The sequence below is a fragment of the Necator americanus genome, chromosome I, assembly GCF_031761385.1.
Source record: "Necator americanus strain Aroian chromosome I, whole genome shotgun sequence".
In the NCBI taxonomy this organism is placed as follows: Eukaryota; Metazoa; Nematoda; class Chromadorea; order Rhabditida; family Ancylostomatidae; genus Necator; species Necator americanus.
In genome coordinates, this window is record NC_087371.1 from 108,932 (window position 1) to 125,795 (window position 16,864).

The 16,864-nt window shown below is 39.6% G+C and overlaps 1 protein-coding gene across 1 annotated transcript; it reads right to left on the minus strand.

The window, feature by feature from the left end:
- Positions 1-2,863: 2,863 nt before the first annotated feature.
- Positions 2,864-15,481, minus strand: RB195_004027 (uncharacterized protein; the record flags this gene model as incomplete). Its single annotated transcript, XM_064177791.1, has 12 exons — positions 2,864-2,977; positions 5,752-5,924; positions 7,316-7,407; positions 7,570-7,655; positions 7,707-7,859; positions 8,014-8,058; positions 11,954-12,088; positions 12,351-12,449; positions 14,126-14,224; positions 15,019-15,105; positions 15,160-15,231; positions 15,305-15,481. The coding sequence occupies 12 exons, from the start codon at positions 15,479-15,481 to the stop codon at positions 2,864-2,866; spliced, it is 1,332 nt and encodes a 443-aa protein (XP_064032968.1).
- Positions 15,482-16,864: the final 1,383 nt, after the last annotated feature.

Sequence of the window (16,864 nt, forward strand, 5' to 3'; positions counted from 1 at the left end):
CTTAGTTTATAAATCAAAGCAAAAGCAAAAATACAACATTGAGCAAAGAAAGAGTAATGTTGAACGATGTGAAGATAGAGTTGACTTCTGATACATCGCTACGACTAGAAATGTTATTTTGTATGAAAATGCGGATACGAATGTTGCGTGAATAACGTACATCAAAACACGTTCTCTCGGAATTTCCCAATTCGGGATCATACAGGTTTTACCAGTGGTTTGATGAACAATATGATGAATTGTGGGGATCAACCGATTTATCATATCAGCGTTTTTATCTTCTCAGACAGGTCTGGCACCAAACATCTTTTTGTAAGATCTCCAAGCGAATCCCAATAAAACGGGGTTAAGATCCTTTGGCGAAATAAATAATGTCATGCCACATGTTACTGTAATAACACAAAGTATCTCAACTTCTTGTCTTACTCAATTTGTGGGTGTTTTTTTTCCGGAAAAATGTAGTTTTATGTACTATTAAGATTTGAGGATCATTCTGCATTGGTATCGTAGTTCTTCTCATTTTTGTTTTAATCTTTCAATGAGGGGATTAAAGAAACCCGTTCGAATATTTGATAATACTGCTTCTTTTTTCTTCTCCAATATATTATCATTAAGAACACGTTAGTTTGACTTCTGTATGTTAGGACCACAATAGAAGTAATGCTGTTATTAGAACGGTACAAAGTTTATTTCGTGTTTCCGTGATTGATGATATGCTCATCTCAATTGGTGCGTTTTCTGTTCGCGATCTCGATCCTAGTTTGGTTTCGCCACCGTTTAGTCAGTAAGCCTTGTGACATCATGCAGAATCATAGACGGCCTTTACCTGCATGATAGGCTGCAAGTTCTACTTTCATGATAAACTACGGCTTCTAGTTGCGTGATAGGCTGTGACTGAGAGTGAGAGAAGAAAAGCGACAGGAAGAACACCTAAACGATGACGGTGCAAGTTTCAAGTGTTTGCAATATCGTTGTACTCTTTTAAAACGTTTCTCGTAAAAACATCGATTCCTTCCTCTCTGTTACGCAGCGCCGAAATCTACGTGAAATCCGCGACCTATGTGCAGTTCATAGATTTATAGCTATCCACAAGTGACAAGGTGGGGATTTGCTGTCTTATCACGGGAACTAGGAATGACAACAACAAGAGATCATTTGAAGGATGGCAGTATATATGTTACGTCCTCCGCCAATAAGTTTGAAAAGCAGTATCACAGTCTAATGGATTGAAACAGCTAATGTTTCAAACCATGTCATCGTCTTAGGGACAAATTAATTGCATGATTTTATACACTCTGAGCAAAGCTTACAAACTCTGCAAATAATCTCATTGCTCCACCAAATAGAGTTTTCTGGTAGTTCAAGCTGTTAACGGACTTGCAACACCAGGCTTCCCTAAATCCGTTGAAGACAAGTCAGATCATGACAGTGACGAATGAATGCCTGAATTGTCCTATTTTCTTATGGTCGGAAGGTAACATAGAGGACTTGTTAGAGGACAAAATTCGCACCCACTCTCGCCATAGTTTCCATGTAAGACGTCGAATAGCTTGCACTGGACCATTCCTGTGTTATTGATTGTTGCATCCTTTATCCAACGTAGGCAGAATTAGACAAATGCTTCAATCTACACCACGGGCAGCGTACGCATAAATTCTTAGGGGAGAAACGGGTAAAAAAAAAATTTGTTTCACTTCCTCGAATGTGAATATATTTTCGGGAAACCGAATACGGAAGACATCTTCCTCCGCTATTTTTCAGTACATCGAAGCAAAATGAAAACTTCGTTTTAGATAACATGTATAGAACATCGACAAGGATGGCATCGAATAGCCAGGAAAAAAAATCAGAATATAAACCTGATCCATATGGTAGCAATATCCGCTGGATCCCTGCTAGAAACTGTGCTCTCCGACACGCACAGCCTCCTCGAAGATACGAACTCGTGGACGGCTAAGAAAAGATTCCGTTGTTTGTTTGCATCTGTGACGATGTGAGCGGAGTAGCGCCGAGCTGTTCACGTCAATGTAGTCTACAGAATAACGCGAAAATTGGGCAAATACCACTAGGAAACATCAAGCGACTCAGTTGTAAATCAATATCGATAGTTATCCCGGTCACAGCTCAAGCAAATCAACAAATTCGTTCTTTGTCACGAGAGCAATAATTCATAGCAAAGTTTATCGTATAAAAGTCATTTCCATTCAGTTCTACATTTAAGAAAGTATTGAATTAAATAGACTTCATTTATGTCTACAAAATGCGTTCATATGAAATTACATAATACAAAAAATGTGATCAGAAAACGTGCAAGAGCAGGTGCGGTGGTTTTCTTTCAAGAGTTGAGAAGCAGAGCAGAATAGGTAAGAACAACATTAATAGTCTTGCTACGGTCGAAGCCTCATTGTATATAGTTGACGATTTTCGCGGTATTTTATTGAAATAAGTAGGATGCAGAGAAGCGTTAGCACGCTCAGCATTTGCGTACACAGTAGTGATCTTCTGAACTTTTGATCGAAAACTGTCAACTGGTACTGGCAAATCTAGAAGACTTATGTGACGTGGTATAAGTGAATTCGCAGTTGGAAACATCATATGTATTGGAGCTTATTCCAACCTATACAACTGCTACTAATAGAAAATCCTGAATCTCTTGAAACAGGAGAAATAATTCTACATCATAGGAAAAAAAAACAGTGTAATTCATGCAAATACGGTCCCTGGAGTGCTTTAAACAGCTGCGACTGTTCATATTGCAGTTTTATAGTGAAATTCTAATCTGATACTCACCAAAGCAGTTAACCTTTTTGTATTCAATTATCTTGAATTATAACATCTAAAATAACGTCCTCTATGTGCATTTTTAACCTCCAGCAACACTGTCGTAGCTTGATCGGAATAATTTCTTGTGGAGCTCAAACTTCCATACAGCTCCTGACACCACAATGCAGAGCATTATTAATATAAAGATGGCAATCTAAAAGATGACAAGTAAGGTTCACAAACATCATTGGTTCGAATAAGAAATTAACATTTTCATGAATTCACTCTTAACCTACCAAGATGTGCGTTCAACATTAAGATTCACGAAGCAGTACGTGCTCTATTCGATCTATTTGGTTAACAAGATTTTTATGAGAGAATGGTCATTCCTTACAAGATACATAAACTAGCGTTCTCTCAATAGCGTGGTTACGTGTAGTCCTAAGCGCAAGTCTCTTGAAGAGGTGTGAGAGACATGAGCTGAGAAATCCCAGTATTTATTTATATCCGAGGTTCGCGAAATGAGAGTTGTGAACAAAAGAATATAATAGCAAATCAATATTGAAGGGAAAGGCATCAGTCTTTGCAGAGGAGGACAGAGCGCTTTTGGGACGGGGCAAGTCATCCACGATCTCCACGCTGATCACCAGTCTCTTCAGAATCTCGTCGGGATCTCTCCGATCTGAAGGGAATGAAGGACGCAGCGGTCGCCCGTTCTTAGGTAAGACATGCCACATGCCGGAAAGCAGCTCCTTTGAAATCGGTTACCTGTCACTTGACCAAGTTTGTATTTAACCACTGAATGACCCCCAAATCAGTGACCTAGAAGGGCTCTTCAAGAGGTACCACTATTAGGATGCAATACTCCTTACCTATCACAACCTATCGCTACAATATGAATTAGAAGGTTTTGAGATGAGTTTATCATGATTGACCCTCGTACCGTTCCAAAACTCATCCAATTATCGCTAGAGTGAAAAATGTCGCAATGTCTCCCGTCTACCAATTGAAAACGGCTTTCGATCAAGTTGAGAGGAAAACAGTTATTGGATCTCTCGAAAAGTGTTATTCGTACCCAATACAATAAGAAACATTTGTCTACATTATAACTTCACAACCACGAAATTTTACATCTACGTCATTATAAGTGCTGGAATACTACAATGTGATTCTGCGGTCTCATCCAAAGTATTCTCGAGAATGCGATGCAAAAATTGAAGTGCAGCGAAAGAGGTGTTAAAACCTGATAGCATTGGGTTGCTGATGTTGTCGTTCTTATAACAACAAACTTTAGCTAGGTAGAACGAATGTTGACTAAGGTGACGAAATGTTTGGGAAGATTAGTTTTGAGACGGACCCGGTTTGTCGTTGAATCTGAAGGGAGCGATTAAAACTGAAGCGTCTCTGATGCTATTCATGCCCAGCACCCCGACTTTTGATAGATAGCCCAGCAATACGCGTTCACATCAGGTGGACAGTATGATGAATGAAGCAGATCTAGAGCTCAACAGAAGAAAACAACCTGGTTGTGATCCTACAAGTCAATCGAGAATACGATGAAGAAGACGAAGAACATCTAGGTCCTCGCTCACCTCTTCACCTCTGACACCACTGCTCTTCCTCTTCATCTAACGCTCCATCTAATGATTTACGCTCCAGGAATCTCTTCTCATGTAATTAGAAAAGAAGATTCAAAGTTCCACTTTACTCCAAAGGTCGATGATGAGGGATTCAGTTCCCGAGGAAATTAGATGAGCCCATTGTACCTCACAACGGTTGTTAGAAAAATGACTGACCTAATCTTTGGCATCTAAGACATACGAAGGTGACAGGCAAAGATGTTCAGACTTTTCGAAGTGATGTCATCCAATGAAAAATATGATTTTCAAGTTTCTCGAGAGGACAGATCTGTTTTCAATATTTGGAACGATATTTTACTCTTTCGAGCCAATCGGAGATCTATAAGTGGACAGATAAACTGTTTGCGAGAAAACTAAAATTGATCGCAGTAAACACTAGTACACCACCACCACTTCTTGTATGTTTTAGTTTGAATAATCTATAATGACCTAAGCGTGACACGGCGTGCGAATGGTTCGATAGAACAGCCACTGAAATATTTCTTATCGAGACCTGCTTGGCAGCTTCGCTCCCCACAGTTACGAAGCAAAAGGGCAATGAAGAATCAAAAAATGACAAATGAGTAAGGTTATCACAAATGAAAATTGCCCCATTTACGACTACGTTCTTGCAAATAATACTGTGACCGAGCCTTCCACTCACATAAAACCCACACTCCTATGTGCTACATTCCCACTTAGGTTCATTTTGAATGTTTTCCTAAACATTTCTGCAGAATCACAAACTACCTTCTTTCACAACGTGGTAAGTTGAAAGAGAACCCATGAATATGTTGCAGTTTGTTTCCTTTACCACCTGAAGTGGGGTTACGAAGACTTTTTGCACTTTACTTTATTTGATTTACGACTTATTTTCTCGATACACTTTCGTGCATACTAATCGCTTCTTGGTGCACATAACCCAAAATTTGATCATCTTTGCGAGTAAGGCTCAGTTATTGTTGCAATCGTCAAGTTATGCGCAGCTACATTTTCCTCTTCGATTCCATTGGTTTTGAAGTTATTAGTGACTGTGCTCTTACATTCAATTTTTCGCCGCTTTCTTCTGTTATGGCAGCTCATTCAATTAATTAAGACATAACGAGTGAAAGACATATGCGTGCCAAAGTTTGCGAATTGCTCATGATTTGCTATTCTGCCTGAGATTTCTGTTGCTCTGTCTATTTTCTTTTCAGATCTCTCTTCACCACTAAACTTAAAGTTAATTGAATGAATGAATTTTACGCGTGAATTCGCTTGAAGATTCGGTCAGCGAAATTTGAGACAAATTTGGAAAATATGTCATTCGAAAAAGTGAAATTTTAGGTATGACTGAATTTAAGAAATTTTAGTTCGCATTGCTACTTACCATTGTTGTGTTTGAGTCGTCCGGTATTGGAGCTTGTGTGGGTCTCTCGAATATGAAGCTTTTCGCTGTTGTCACTTCAACTTCAGTCGGCTGTCCTTCGTCACGGACATCTTTTTCCTTTTCTCTATCCTCAATTTCACCCACCTCCACTGGTTCCTTTTCCGCAGATTGTCCTAGAAAACCCAAAAATTCTCGAAATATACATTTAAAAATTGTGAGAGGTATGTGCTAACACAATTCACGTGTAAAAATCTGAGCAACCAAGTTACATTCTCTAATAAAGAACCTCCACTTCTACTGATTCTGATGTCAGCTTTTAACTACGGAAGGTTTATACCTGCTGAAACGACCGACCAGATAGGGATCAGATCATTACACTTGCCGAAATAATCGGGCAAACCCAGACAACCTGGTTCCAAAAAATCAGCGAAATCAACTAGTTCTTTCGTCCAGAGACATAGAATGAAAGATATTATAGCATTATATTAGTACATTATCATAATAGTGACAGTAGCGTGAATGGGGTACGTAACTCGGAAGCAGTATGGGTGGGGATTTTTTCAGTCAGAGAACATCCAGATAACAGATGGTAGGTGCTTTACGCACATGCACTGTGATGGTTCTAAAAAGAAGAAGAGAACTAGCAAAAGAGAAGCGTGAAAAAGATAGAATGCTGCAAAGCAAAAGTTCTAAATTTTGTGGCAATTACCACATTTGTCACATTTTAAACTATAAGCTAAACTAAACTTTTAGTTAGTGGTGCACTTGTGTAAGCGGCTGCGCTCGAAGCGGCGCGGTAGAGACAGCGGTTGGAATCGATCTGAGACCATCGCGAACTGGAGCGATGTGAGGTGCCAGCAAGGGTCCCACCATACTTCTAACGGCTTCGATCCAAGGCACCGCTTCGAGCGCAACTGCTTACATAACTGCACCGTGCTTCATTTTGTTTTGGCCTTACTATAAATCATCTTTCGTGAATTTCTGCAGTACGTCAAGAACTGTTTTCTGGAACAACGTATTTTTGTTCCTTTAGAAATGTTCGCACAAATGACTTCTCAATGTTTCTGCTAAAGATACCAGTAGTGCAGTTTTGAAAATGCTCCAATTTAAGTCCTTTATTCTATTGATATCACCATTACTTAGGATCACTCGAAGTATTGGGCAATTGTCCTTTTCTTTCTAAATTGAGCCAACATAGAACTATACGAAGTTGTGGGGTTGGTAGCAAGGTAGGTTTGGTAGCAGCGTAGAAATTGTACCGTAAAACCTCCAAGCTCTTTCCAAAGGTTTCCAGTGGGAGGAAAATCACCGAACGACATATAAGATTTTGGGAACTTTTTATTTCTCTGGGCATTTTCATCTTGAAAAAAGCGCTCACGACTTATTCCTCAACTCATTTTTATCTTTTACTATTTTTAGGAGCATGAGAAGAAGAAAGAATTCTTCCGTTATTTCCTTTTGTAAATGTCCAGTAGTGAATAAAAAATGATTCGGTACTATGTGAAAGAGATTCGTTTTAATTTTCAGAATTGACTTCAAAGCTGGAAAATCATATTTTTCGTACTTTGCTCAACTTCTTCCTTTGTTTCGTCTTCTTCATCGTAATTGTTCACATCGTTTTCTTCGTACTCTATTTCCATCCTTGGAGGAGGCTTTCTGAAACAACACTTCATATCTGCCCTATTTTCTTTTTCAAAGGTTCTCATAGTTAGGAAAAAAGGAACAGTTTAACTTCTTATTCTGGTTAGTGATTGTTGACGGTTAAAGTTAATTAAGCATTGTCATCACTATACAATAAGCGATTGTGAGTCTACTCACTTCGTCTTCGTTTTGCTGGGCTTCTTCTTGGGCTCACGCACTTCTTGGTTAGCCCTTGCGCGACCTATTGCTGCTTTGTCCGTTGTCTGTGACAGGTTTTTTAAAAGGCATACCCAAAAACGAGGAAAAGGTTCCACCTCGAAACAAGCTGTAACTTCAAGTTGTTCGCTGGAAAATTTCGCACAGCCGGTTGGATTCATTTCTTCTGCAAGTAAATCGTCTCCAGTGAATGACGCACAGCCGATAGTGTTGTATTCGGACATGTGCCCCAGCTTCGATCTTATTCGTGCCTAGGGTAGAATCTACAAACTCAGTCTACAAACTGACAACCAGAAATTTGTAGGAAGTTGCGAGGATTTGAATCCACTTGCAAGGAAAAACACAAATTGGTTGATTTTTCAGACATAAAAAAAGCACAAACACAAGGAGAACAATAGCGCCAACCTTGAAACAGAATTCTCCTGTGCACGTGACATTTTTGGAACTCATCTGAAATAATATTCTTAAACATTTCTTGTAACTGAAAGGTCAAGAGCGTTGTTTAGTTGAGGGGAGCACTCTTCCATAAAACGTAGATATATAATTGAAGTGCTGTGAGAATCAAAATGCTATCTACTTCATCCGCGCTATAGATGCAAAGTCTTGTTTTCATATGCCCAGGCGAAATCACGGGACGTGGACGGGCTTTTTTCAAATACGTGTAGATCTTATTATAATACCGCTCCTGAGCGTTTAGAATAGTGTTCGCAAAAAATTTCGATACTGGGCTCCTTGGACTGGCAGTCACAGTTGGTTCAAAACGACCGCAAGCTTGGTACAATTGCGTAAGCGATTGCAGTCGAGCCGGGATTCTCGCTATCTCCAGCAAAGCATGAGATGCATAGCGGAGACCGATTCGGTCGCCGGCACCTGTTCTTTCATATTTGAATCGTGTAGGCGCGCCGGAGGTGGCTCTGTCGTTTTCATTGAGCAGCTTAACAAATCATAACCGTTCGTGAGTTTTAGATGATGTAAAACAAAGGCCTATAGCGGTGCGGTCCAACTGGGTTACGACGTCGGTGAGTGAACCAGAAAAGGGTAATTGTGTCGATGCTGTCGGTTCACTGCTTTTCTTCTACCCATATATGAAGATCGCTTGTCCACTTAGGAACTTATGATACCTCCAAAGGGTCTTGGCGCCTTTTGTGTTGCGGAACAAGAAGCTCCTAGGAAACACTCACGAAATCCCGACACCAGCAAATCTGGAAATTTTGGCTGATTCAGGACGGGGAACTTGCAGACCTTTCAAAGTGTAAAAGAACACCAAGCTGTAAAACAACAGAACACCTGTAAAAGAACAGCTTGAAATTTATGATTTATCCACTTCCAACGGAATTTTTATGCTAAGTGATTTTTCCAGCGTCAGTATCTTTTTTTTCTGTGAAACTTTCGCAGAGATTTCGCACACGTTTTTGTTCTATGGAGTTCTACTTCAAAAACACCGAGGGAGCGTGCTGTTCGGAGCATTTTTAGATGTATTTAACAAAATTTCAACATTTTCTCATCACACAGATGTTACACACTATCATATACACTATATCATACTGCTCTATATATTGTATTGTATGTTGGTGCAAAAATAACGAGCGTTTTCAAAATTCACTTCGAAACACTATAACTCGCCTCAAAATCAACTTTGTCAGTCGAAATAAGAACCGTTACAGTACAACGTTCGTTATAGTTGCTGCCAACGAGACGCACCTTTGCTTACTTTCCCTGCATAAGAGTTTGAGCTTTTGGAGTCCACGAACTTAGTTTATGCTGCACCTACTTATTCAACTTTTTCACCCCTTCAATTTTCTCCAAATGGCAGACAACTATTGAAAGATCAACACCCAGTTCTTGGGGAACCCCTCGTGTTGTTGCAAGCAGATCATCTTCGATGATTGCCTTCAGCAGATGTTCGCCAACTTCGTAAGGGCGGCCGCAACCTTTCTTATTTTCGAGGCTCATGTCGCCACAGAGAAACCTCTGGTATAACCGCTAATATAGCAATCAAAAATCAAGAGCGATAAATAGAAATAAACCAAAAATGACGCTTAATAAGTGGAAAAATTAAAATAAAAAAATAATGTAATAAATAATAATAAATAGTAGTGTTATATTTGAAATAAAATATATAATATAGTAGATAAATAATAAAGCGATATTGTTAGGGAGAACACATTTCAAAACTAGTTTCACACTATTTTCCACTATATACACAATTTTACTCTTCGGCACTGATAACGAGGCGGTCCGAAGTTCGATCCCCGCTGCTATCACAGTTCTTGCAAAATTGAAAAAAAAACAGCTGAGAGGAACAGTGAGCACCTTTTAGAACCATTTCCATTCCATTTCCTACTACTTACACTCATTTACAGTATAAACGGAAGTGTAGAGTTCGATCTCCGCCGAGATTTTTGCTCGCTCTCCTCCGGAAGCTTGATTTTTGCAAAACGGGAAAAAAATACTGAGGAGAACATTTTACCTTTTACCTTTTACCTTTCTGAAATTGTATTTACAGCACTATTTCCCGCATTTAAGTCTGATTTAGAGATGAGTTTAGCGATTAACACATAAGCCCTGATAGAAATGACTGTTGAATTGGTCGGGTTTTGTTAGGTTGAAGTGAATATGAGTAGTGGACTAAAGAAAAAAAAACAAGGAAAAACAGTAAAGTATGCGTTTTGTAGAGAAAGACTGCACTGTAAAATGGTCAAATTATCGTTTTTTAAAGATCAGACCACTTATCACTTAACACTTCTGTAAATTACATATTAACTAAATAATAAGTGTCCTTATCGAAGCCGCATAACTATGCGATCGATAGGGAGAGGTCTCACATAGGTCCCTTTATCTGTTTTACCTTTACCAATTTGAGTAAACGGACTTGCTTTTCCTTGCAACTACGCTTCCTCTTCCACTTACTGCTCCTACATTCCTGTTAACATCCTGTCAATTCAACTCCTTTTCTCAAACCTAATATTTATCAGGTTTCTTGATGATTTTTAAAAAATCAAAAACTCACTCTAAACCAAGATTGTCAAACATAGTTCAGAACATGTTCTGTAATTAATGCTTTTTTCTTGTCTCCGTACTCATTTATTCACATTTATCTTAATCACAATGTCCTTCATTCGTTTAGCATTTTCCAAAACCAGTTCCTTATCGAAAAGCACGCAACTATTCCAGCAAACTCTTTTTAAAATATTTCACGCCATCATTTCTTTTTCTAACATTTTGCACCATTTCCACGAGTACATACTGTCCGCTTCGTTGTCTCTTAATCATGAATTGAATTTAAATAGGTAAATAAGTACTAAGTATCTAAGGTAAGTGCTAGGTTTGGGAAATAAAACGAGTCACGGAACCCTTGACAATCAAATCGCGAAGGGTGTCTGCCAAACAATCGAAAAATGGTAATAAACAATCAAAAATTTTGAAAGCTTTCTGGTGTGCTAAACACAATACCATATTCCTAATGACAAGATTAGGAAAATATACTTTGTTCCTAATCTTGTTAGTATTTTTTTTTCATTTGGAACCTGTTCCTTAAACCCCTGTACGACCGCACGCAAGTCGCCTATGGAGAAATTTTAAAGTCCTCACAGTTACAATAATATTACACTGGTATTGATTTTTAAAATTCGACATGAATTTTCTATTTGGACTCATCACATGTCGTTTCAGAACTGAATCTACAATTTATAGGGTATTGACTTTTGCTGACGCTAGGGGTGAGTGCAAGTTCATCGCTAAGATCAACCCGAAACGTAAACACTGCAAATTTTGTTTTTTTAAAAATATATTTGAGTTTATTTACCTTTTGCTTAATACGTTATTTTACTTTAATCCATTCTTTAATGTTTTAATTTGTTTCCAAACTTCAGTTATTATACTTGATTTTCAAATGCTGCCGAACGGCTGTACTAGAGAGAATGAGAAGGGGGGAGGACGGAGGAGAAAAAGGGTTGGAGGTCGTTTACGGGAGGATCTTGTTCCAACTACGACCCTGCGAAGAATTCTCTCACCACACTATAATTTTCCTAGGCCAAAATATGAACAAATTTTGTTGGAAGGAAGGGTGGGGTGGGGAGAGGGGCTACTAGTGAGTATTGAAACCGAAAATGAAACCTTTTTTTTGTTTCAAAAATTACGCTATGACAAGCTTCTTCTCTGGATACAAACTGGCTTTCACTAAACTTACGGATATGCGATATCATAGATTATTTGCGATTTATTAGTGACATTTTCCAAGGAAGTTTATATACGAGATATATAGAGAATTTCGGCACTCAAAATAGTCAGGAAGAAATCGCGAACTGGAGTGATGGTGACTCTAATTTCTATATCAAAAACTAACCTGAGTGCCCATAACTTTGGTATTGACAAATGTCTGACATTTTTGTTTCTCGGGGATGGTAATCTCAGGTTTCTCGGAGTTGCAGTAGTCCTTGGCACATACACACGATTCCGTTTTCAAGAGGTCCGATGCGTCCTGGGAAGTCAGAGATCTTTATTCCAAATCTAGAGTTCTTGAAGATAGTTCACTAACACTTAACGATATGCATCAAACAGTACAAACTATTTTTGTCATCTAGTGAGTGTCGGGGTTTATTGTTGGGGATATTGTTGTTTGTTATTGTTGACAATTCAGAAAAAAACTATTTGTTTTCTAATTGAAGGATCTCATCAGACAGCAATATGTAGGATCGCTAAAATAAGAAAAGTTGAATCCTACTTATCGGTGACTGGTCTACCTTTGCAACTGTGTGATGCATAGCTCCTGTAATTGGTGGGATCATGCAGGCTCCAACTGAGCGTCGCTCTACCAACGGAACAGAAGCGTTCACGCAACCCTGAATAGGGAAATTTTATTAACATTCTATAAAAAGAATCAACAAAAAGAGGTGTGAAGATGGAGAGAAAATGCGCCGTAGTCATACTACCCAGTTGGACCAGTATGTGCGGCCTCTATCACACCGCAAGAAAGGCTAATCAGAGTGGTTCTAATCCTCTACGCCCACCTACGATGTTCACCTACGATTTCGTGTGCAGATGGCTGGGAAATGTTGCTAGAAATCCTCATCTGTGTCCGCCTGTATAATGGCTCAGCCCACAGTTCTCCGCTGCACTTCGTAATTGTCATGGATACCACAACAAGAGACCTTCAACAGTCTGCACCTTGAACGCAACTGTGCGTCGATGATGTGGTGGCACCATGTAGACACTAGGAGGGCCGCTGTTTTAAAATATCTTGGTTCGGTGATTGTATTCGACGGCACCTTTCCGCGTTGGATTACCGCTCAAATAAACACTGCGTGGCTGAAGTAACGAGCAACCACCAGCCTCTTCTGTGACAGGGGAATGTCTTACTAAGCGTGGCTCGCAAAAGCGGAAAAATCCACGACGCTCGCCTTCAGTTGCACAGTCACGTCCTACCCCGTCCATAATGTGTCGACTACAGTCTGCGTGAGATCGCCATAGATTTACATGTAGTATTCGTACTGAAATAAAGCTGGTTGGCATCCATCTTAATCAAGCACTCGACCGAGTGAAATGGTCATCTAACCACAAAAGCGGACCCGGCCGCTGTACAGGACAAAAGTTGAAGGCATAACCCCACGAATCTGAGGTGGTATGGGTTTCAGGTCGAGTATTCGTACACGATATCGTAGATTGAGAGAGGAGCGATCCCGTCCATTTCTTCCTAATTGCCGTAAAAAACTGCCCGGAAGATGCGGCTTCGGGCGTTTCAGGGCACTATTTTCTACAACGAATTCGATCCTAGCGCGCCAGCCGTGTGCACACGCTGCATCTTCCGGTCCATTTTTTACGCCAATTAGGAAGAAATAGACGGAATCACCCCCCTCTCCATAATCTACTATCCCGTATACGAATACTCCACCTGAAATCCGTACCACCTCAGATTCGTGGGGTGATGCCTTTAAGGGAGAAAGGAAGAATTGCAAAAAGATCTATCTACAGTTGAACACGCAAAAGACAACCTCCATGAAGAACAAATGTATCTATCACTATTCACGTTCTTAAGAACGAATATACCCGAATTCTCCAACTATGCATATCTAGATCGGGAAATGAACATGATGGACGACCTTACCTCCAAGATATACAGTAGGAACCGAGGGATATAAGGAGGGCATTGAGCATTTAGTGAAGAAAACCAAGAACACACAACTTTGTGTTCTTCTCTTTGACACCACCGTTTCAACTGGTTGACCTATGCTTCAGAAACTTTTGTGCTTCCCTAACATCAAGATTAAACCGCGTAAAATTAACTCTGCAGCAAGAACCTGACGACAGAGGTATCCAGCTTTACGTAGCTGGGAGAAAGTGTATGAAGTTCTATCCTACGTCAAGGATATAAGATAAGAGACGCGGCCACTTGTGCCAAAGAAAGTAAGGGTGGCCACGTGCTGCAACAACAACCAGTGGATGACCACATTGTACTTACTGCTCGGTACTCGGAAACCACTTCACTTACTGCAAAGAGAGTAACTCAAAGTGAACTAACCTTTTCAACTTCTTTTGTCCTATGATTGACTACATAGCTGCACAGCTCACCAATACATGTGTCTTCTTTACAGTGAGCACCCGAACATACACATGTCAACTGCAGCAAAAACAAGAATTAGTAAATGCGCGACCAACAATGTGTTTTACTGAAATTTTTGCAAAAGTGATTCTTCAATACTTTGAAAGTGTTTGAAATGCTTGATGACGACTCAAACTCAGAATATAGCAAACAGTGTCGTCTTCATTTAGTTTTCCTTTCTTTTGCTTGGAACTGGTTGTGAAGCGAATCAGTCTACATTCGTATTTATTGCAAAAACCACATCCAAATCTCACATGCAGAATTATAATTATAATTGCAATTATAATTACTAAGAAGGAAGTGATTCTTGGATGGTATAATCATAGAAGAATCATTAACAGTATCGAAAATTCCCTCCCTAAACAGCTTATCCTTTTCGAACGTTTTCGTCCGAACATTATCCACGTTAAGCTCTCAGTCAAATGTTTTGAAATGAAAAGCTCTCAACCGTTGCTGTAGCGCTTCTTGAAGTTACTCTATTTATAGTCATCGTAAGCGCAATCGAAAATTTTGTTGAACATCGACGACTCAAATACCGCAGTATCTATATTGTTATGGTCGGGTCAAAACAACCTGAAGCTTGACGCAGTTGCCTAAGCGGCTACACTCGAACTGGCGTGGTGGAGCTGGCGGTTCGGATTGAGGTGGGACAATCGCAGACTGTAGCAGTGAGTGGTGCTAGCAAAGGTCCCCCTGCGGGTACGTTTCACCGCACCGCTTCGAGCGCACATGACTATAGTACGTGTTTTTCAAAATTTGTTTTATCCACGTAGAGATCTTTTGTACAAGTTAACGTGTGAGATTTCACTTACCAGCTCAACCGTTTCCACGCCAAGTCTTTGTAATGTTCTGCCGCCGTTGCAATTGTCTCTTCCGTTACAGAAGCACGTGAATACTTCCTGAAGCACCGGTATATAAGTGACAGCTGTTTCCGGCAAACTACAAAGCCCTACCTTCCCTCGTTCGTCGGCCACCTCACAATGGTCGCGTATATCTTTCCGTAGAAGTGAACCGGTCATGCAACCCTAAGTGTAATTGTTGTCGAAAAGTAGTGCTGTTTTCGAAACATAGTGTATCGAAACTTTAATCAGGAAATACCTTGACTACTTCTGGCTTCCCCCATTCTATCGTTCCCCATCGTGGTGCATACTGCGAGAGTATACAGTAATCGCCCTCACAAAATGAACCCATGCAGTCTTTACCAACACAATCAAGGCATCTGACAGCTCTTGCTGACGAGATAACCAGCGACAATAGAATAAGTGCTGTTATCATCTGAAAGTCCAAAGTGATGGAAATTGGTGGGCTTGACGGCCGCTTGTTCAGTATACACAATTTCATTATCATGTCGCAGTTTGATATGTTAATTTTAGGCAATGGTTACAATCTTGATCCAAAAAAGTCATGAATGAAGAAAAAAACAACTCAGTAGTACGCACGTTCGGTTCGGTCAAACCTACTCCACTGTGGGATATTATATGAGAAGAAACGTAGTCGATTGAACACCAGCGCTAAACCGGAGGCAATAGCGCTGGTGTTCAATCGACTACATTTCTGACTGGATTTGAAAAAAAAATTAAGCCATTGTAACGTAGCTGGTGGCGTGCGTAGAGCTTGAGGATGGAGCCGAGCAGGGATCTACCAGAAAGCAGACATTCGCTGTAGACTCGTCGGAAGCACAGTGAACAAAGACAGCTAGTTTTTAACTGACTAAAGTCACGATAACCCTGATCCGACCGTAGCGTACACATCAACATGCAAAAATGCTAGAGAGGATGAACTGAGCTTAGGTCGAGAAAGGACAAATGGCACTGACAAATGCGAACGAAGAAACCAGAATAGGAGTCGACTAAATCATGACTGTGACACTTGATGATCACTAAGATGACGACAACGTTAGGTCCTAATATACATACTCTCTATCCGAATCACCCGAATGAAGGCATTCGGCGTCCACTATGTCTATTTCCACATCAATCAGTCATATTCCAACCAGCATCTCGCCTTCGATACGCACTACATCTTCAACATTTTAGCTTAACTTTTGGAATTTGGAAAATATTGGCAAACAGTTATAAATTCGAATCCAGTTTCTGCGATTTCATGACTATGCAGTTTCGCGCTATCTGAAAAGAAAAGATAAGTTTACTTCATTTCGCTTAAAATTTGCATTGGGGAAATTATTGAAGGAGCCGGAAGTTCTATTTGCATGGTACTATTAAATCTAGTAGTTTTAAATATCTTTCCAGGAAGCATCCCTAAAATTTTATTTTTTCTTTTTTTTTGATTCTTTTAAAATTCTTGTATGAAGGTGCTGGTTACACAAACCATCTCGTTTTCATTGTATTACCATTTATCTGACATTTTATTCTTTTGAAACTCTTCGAAATCAATCCTTGAGGAGAGAACACTTTTGTTGTACTGTTTGTTTGTTTGTTTGTTTGTATGTATGTATGTATGTATGTTTGTATGTATGTATGTATGTATGTATGTATGTATGTATGTATGTATGTATGTATGTATGTATGTATGTATGTATGTATGTATGTATGTATGTATGTATGTATGTATGTATGTATGTATGTATGTATGTATGTATGTATGTATGTATGTATGTATGTATGTATGTATGTATGTATGTATGTATGTATGTATGTA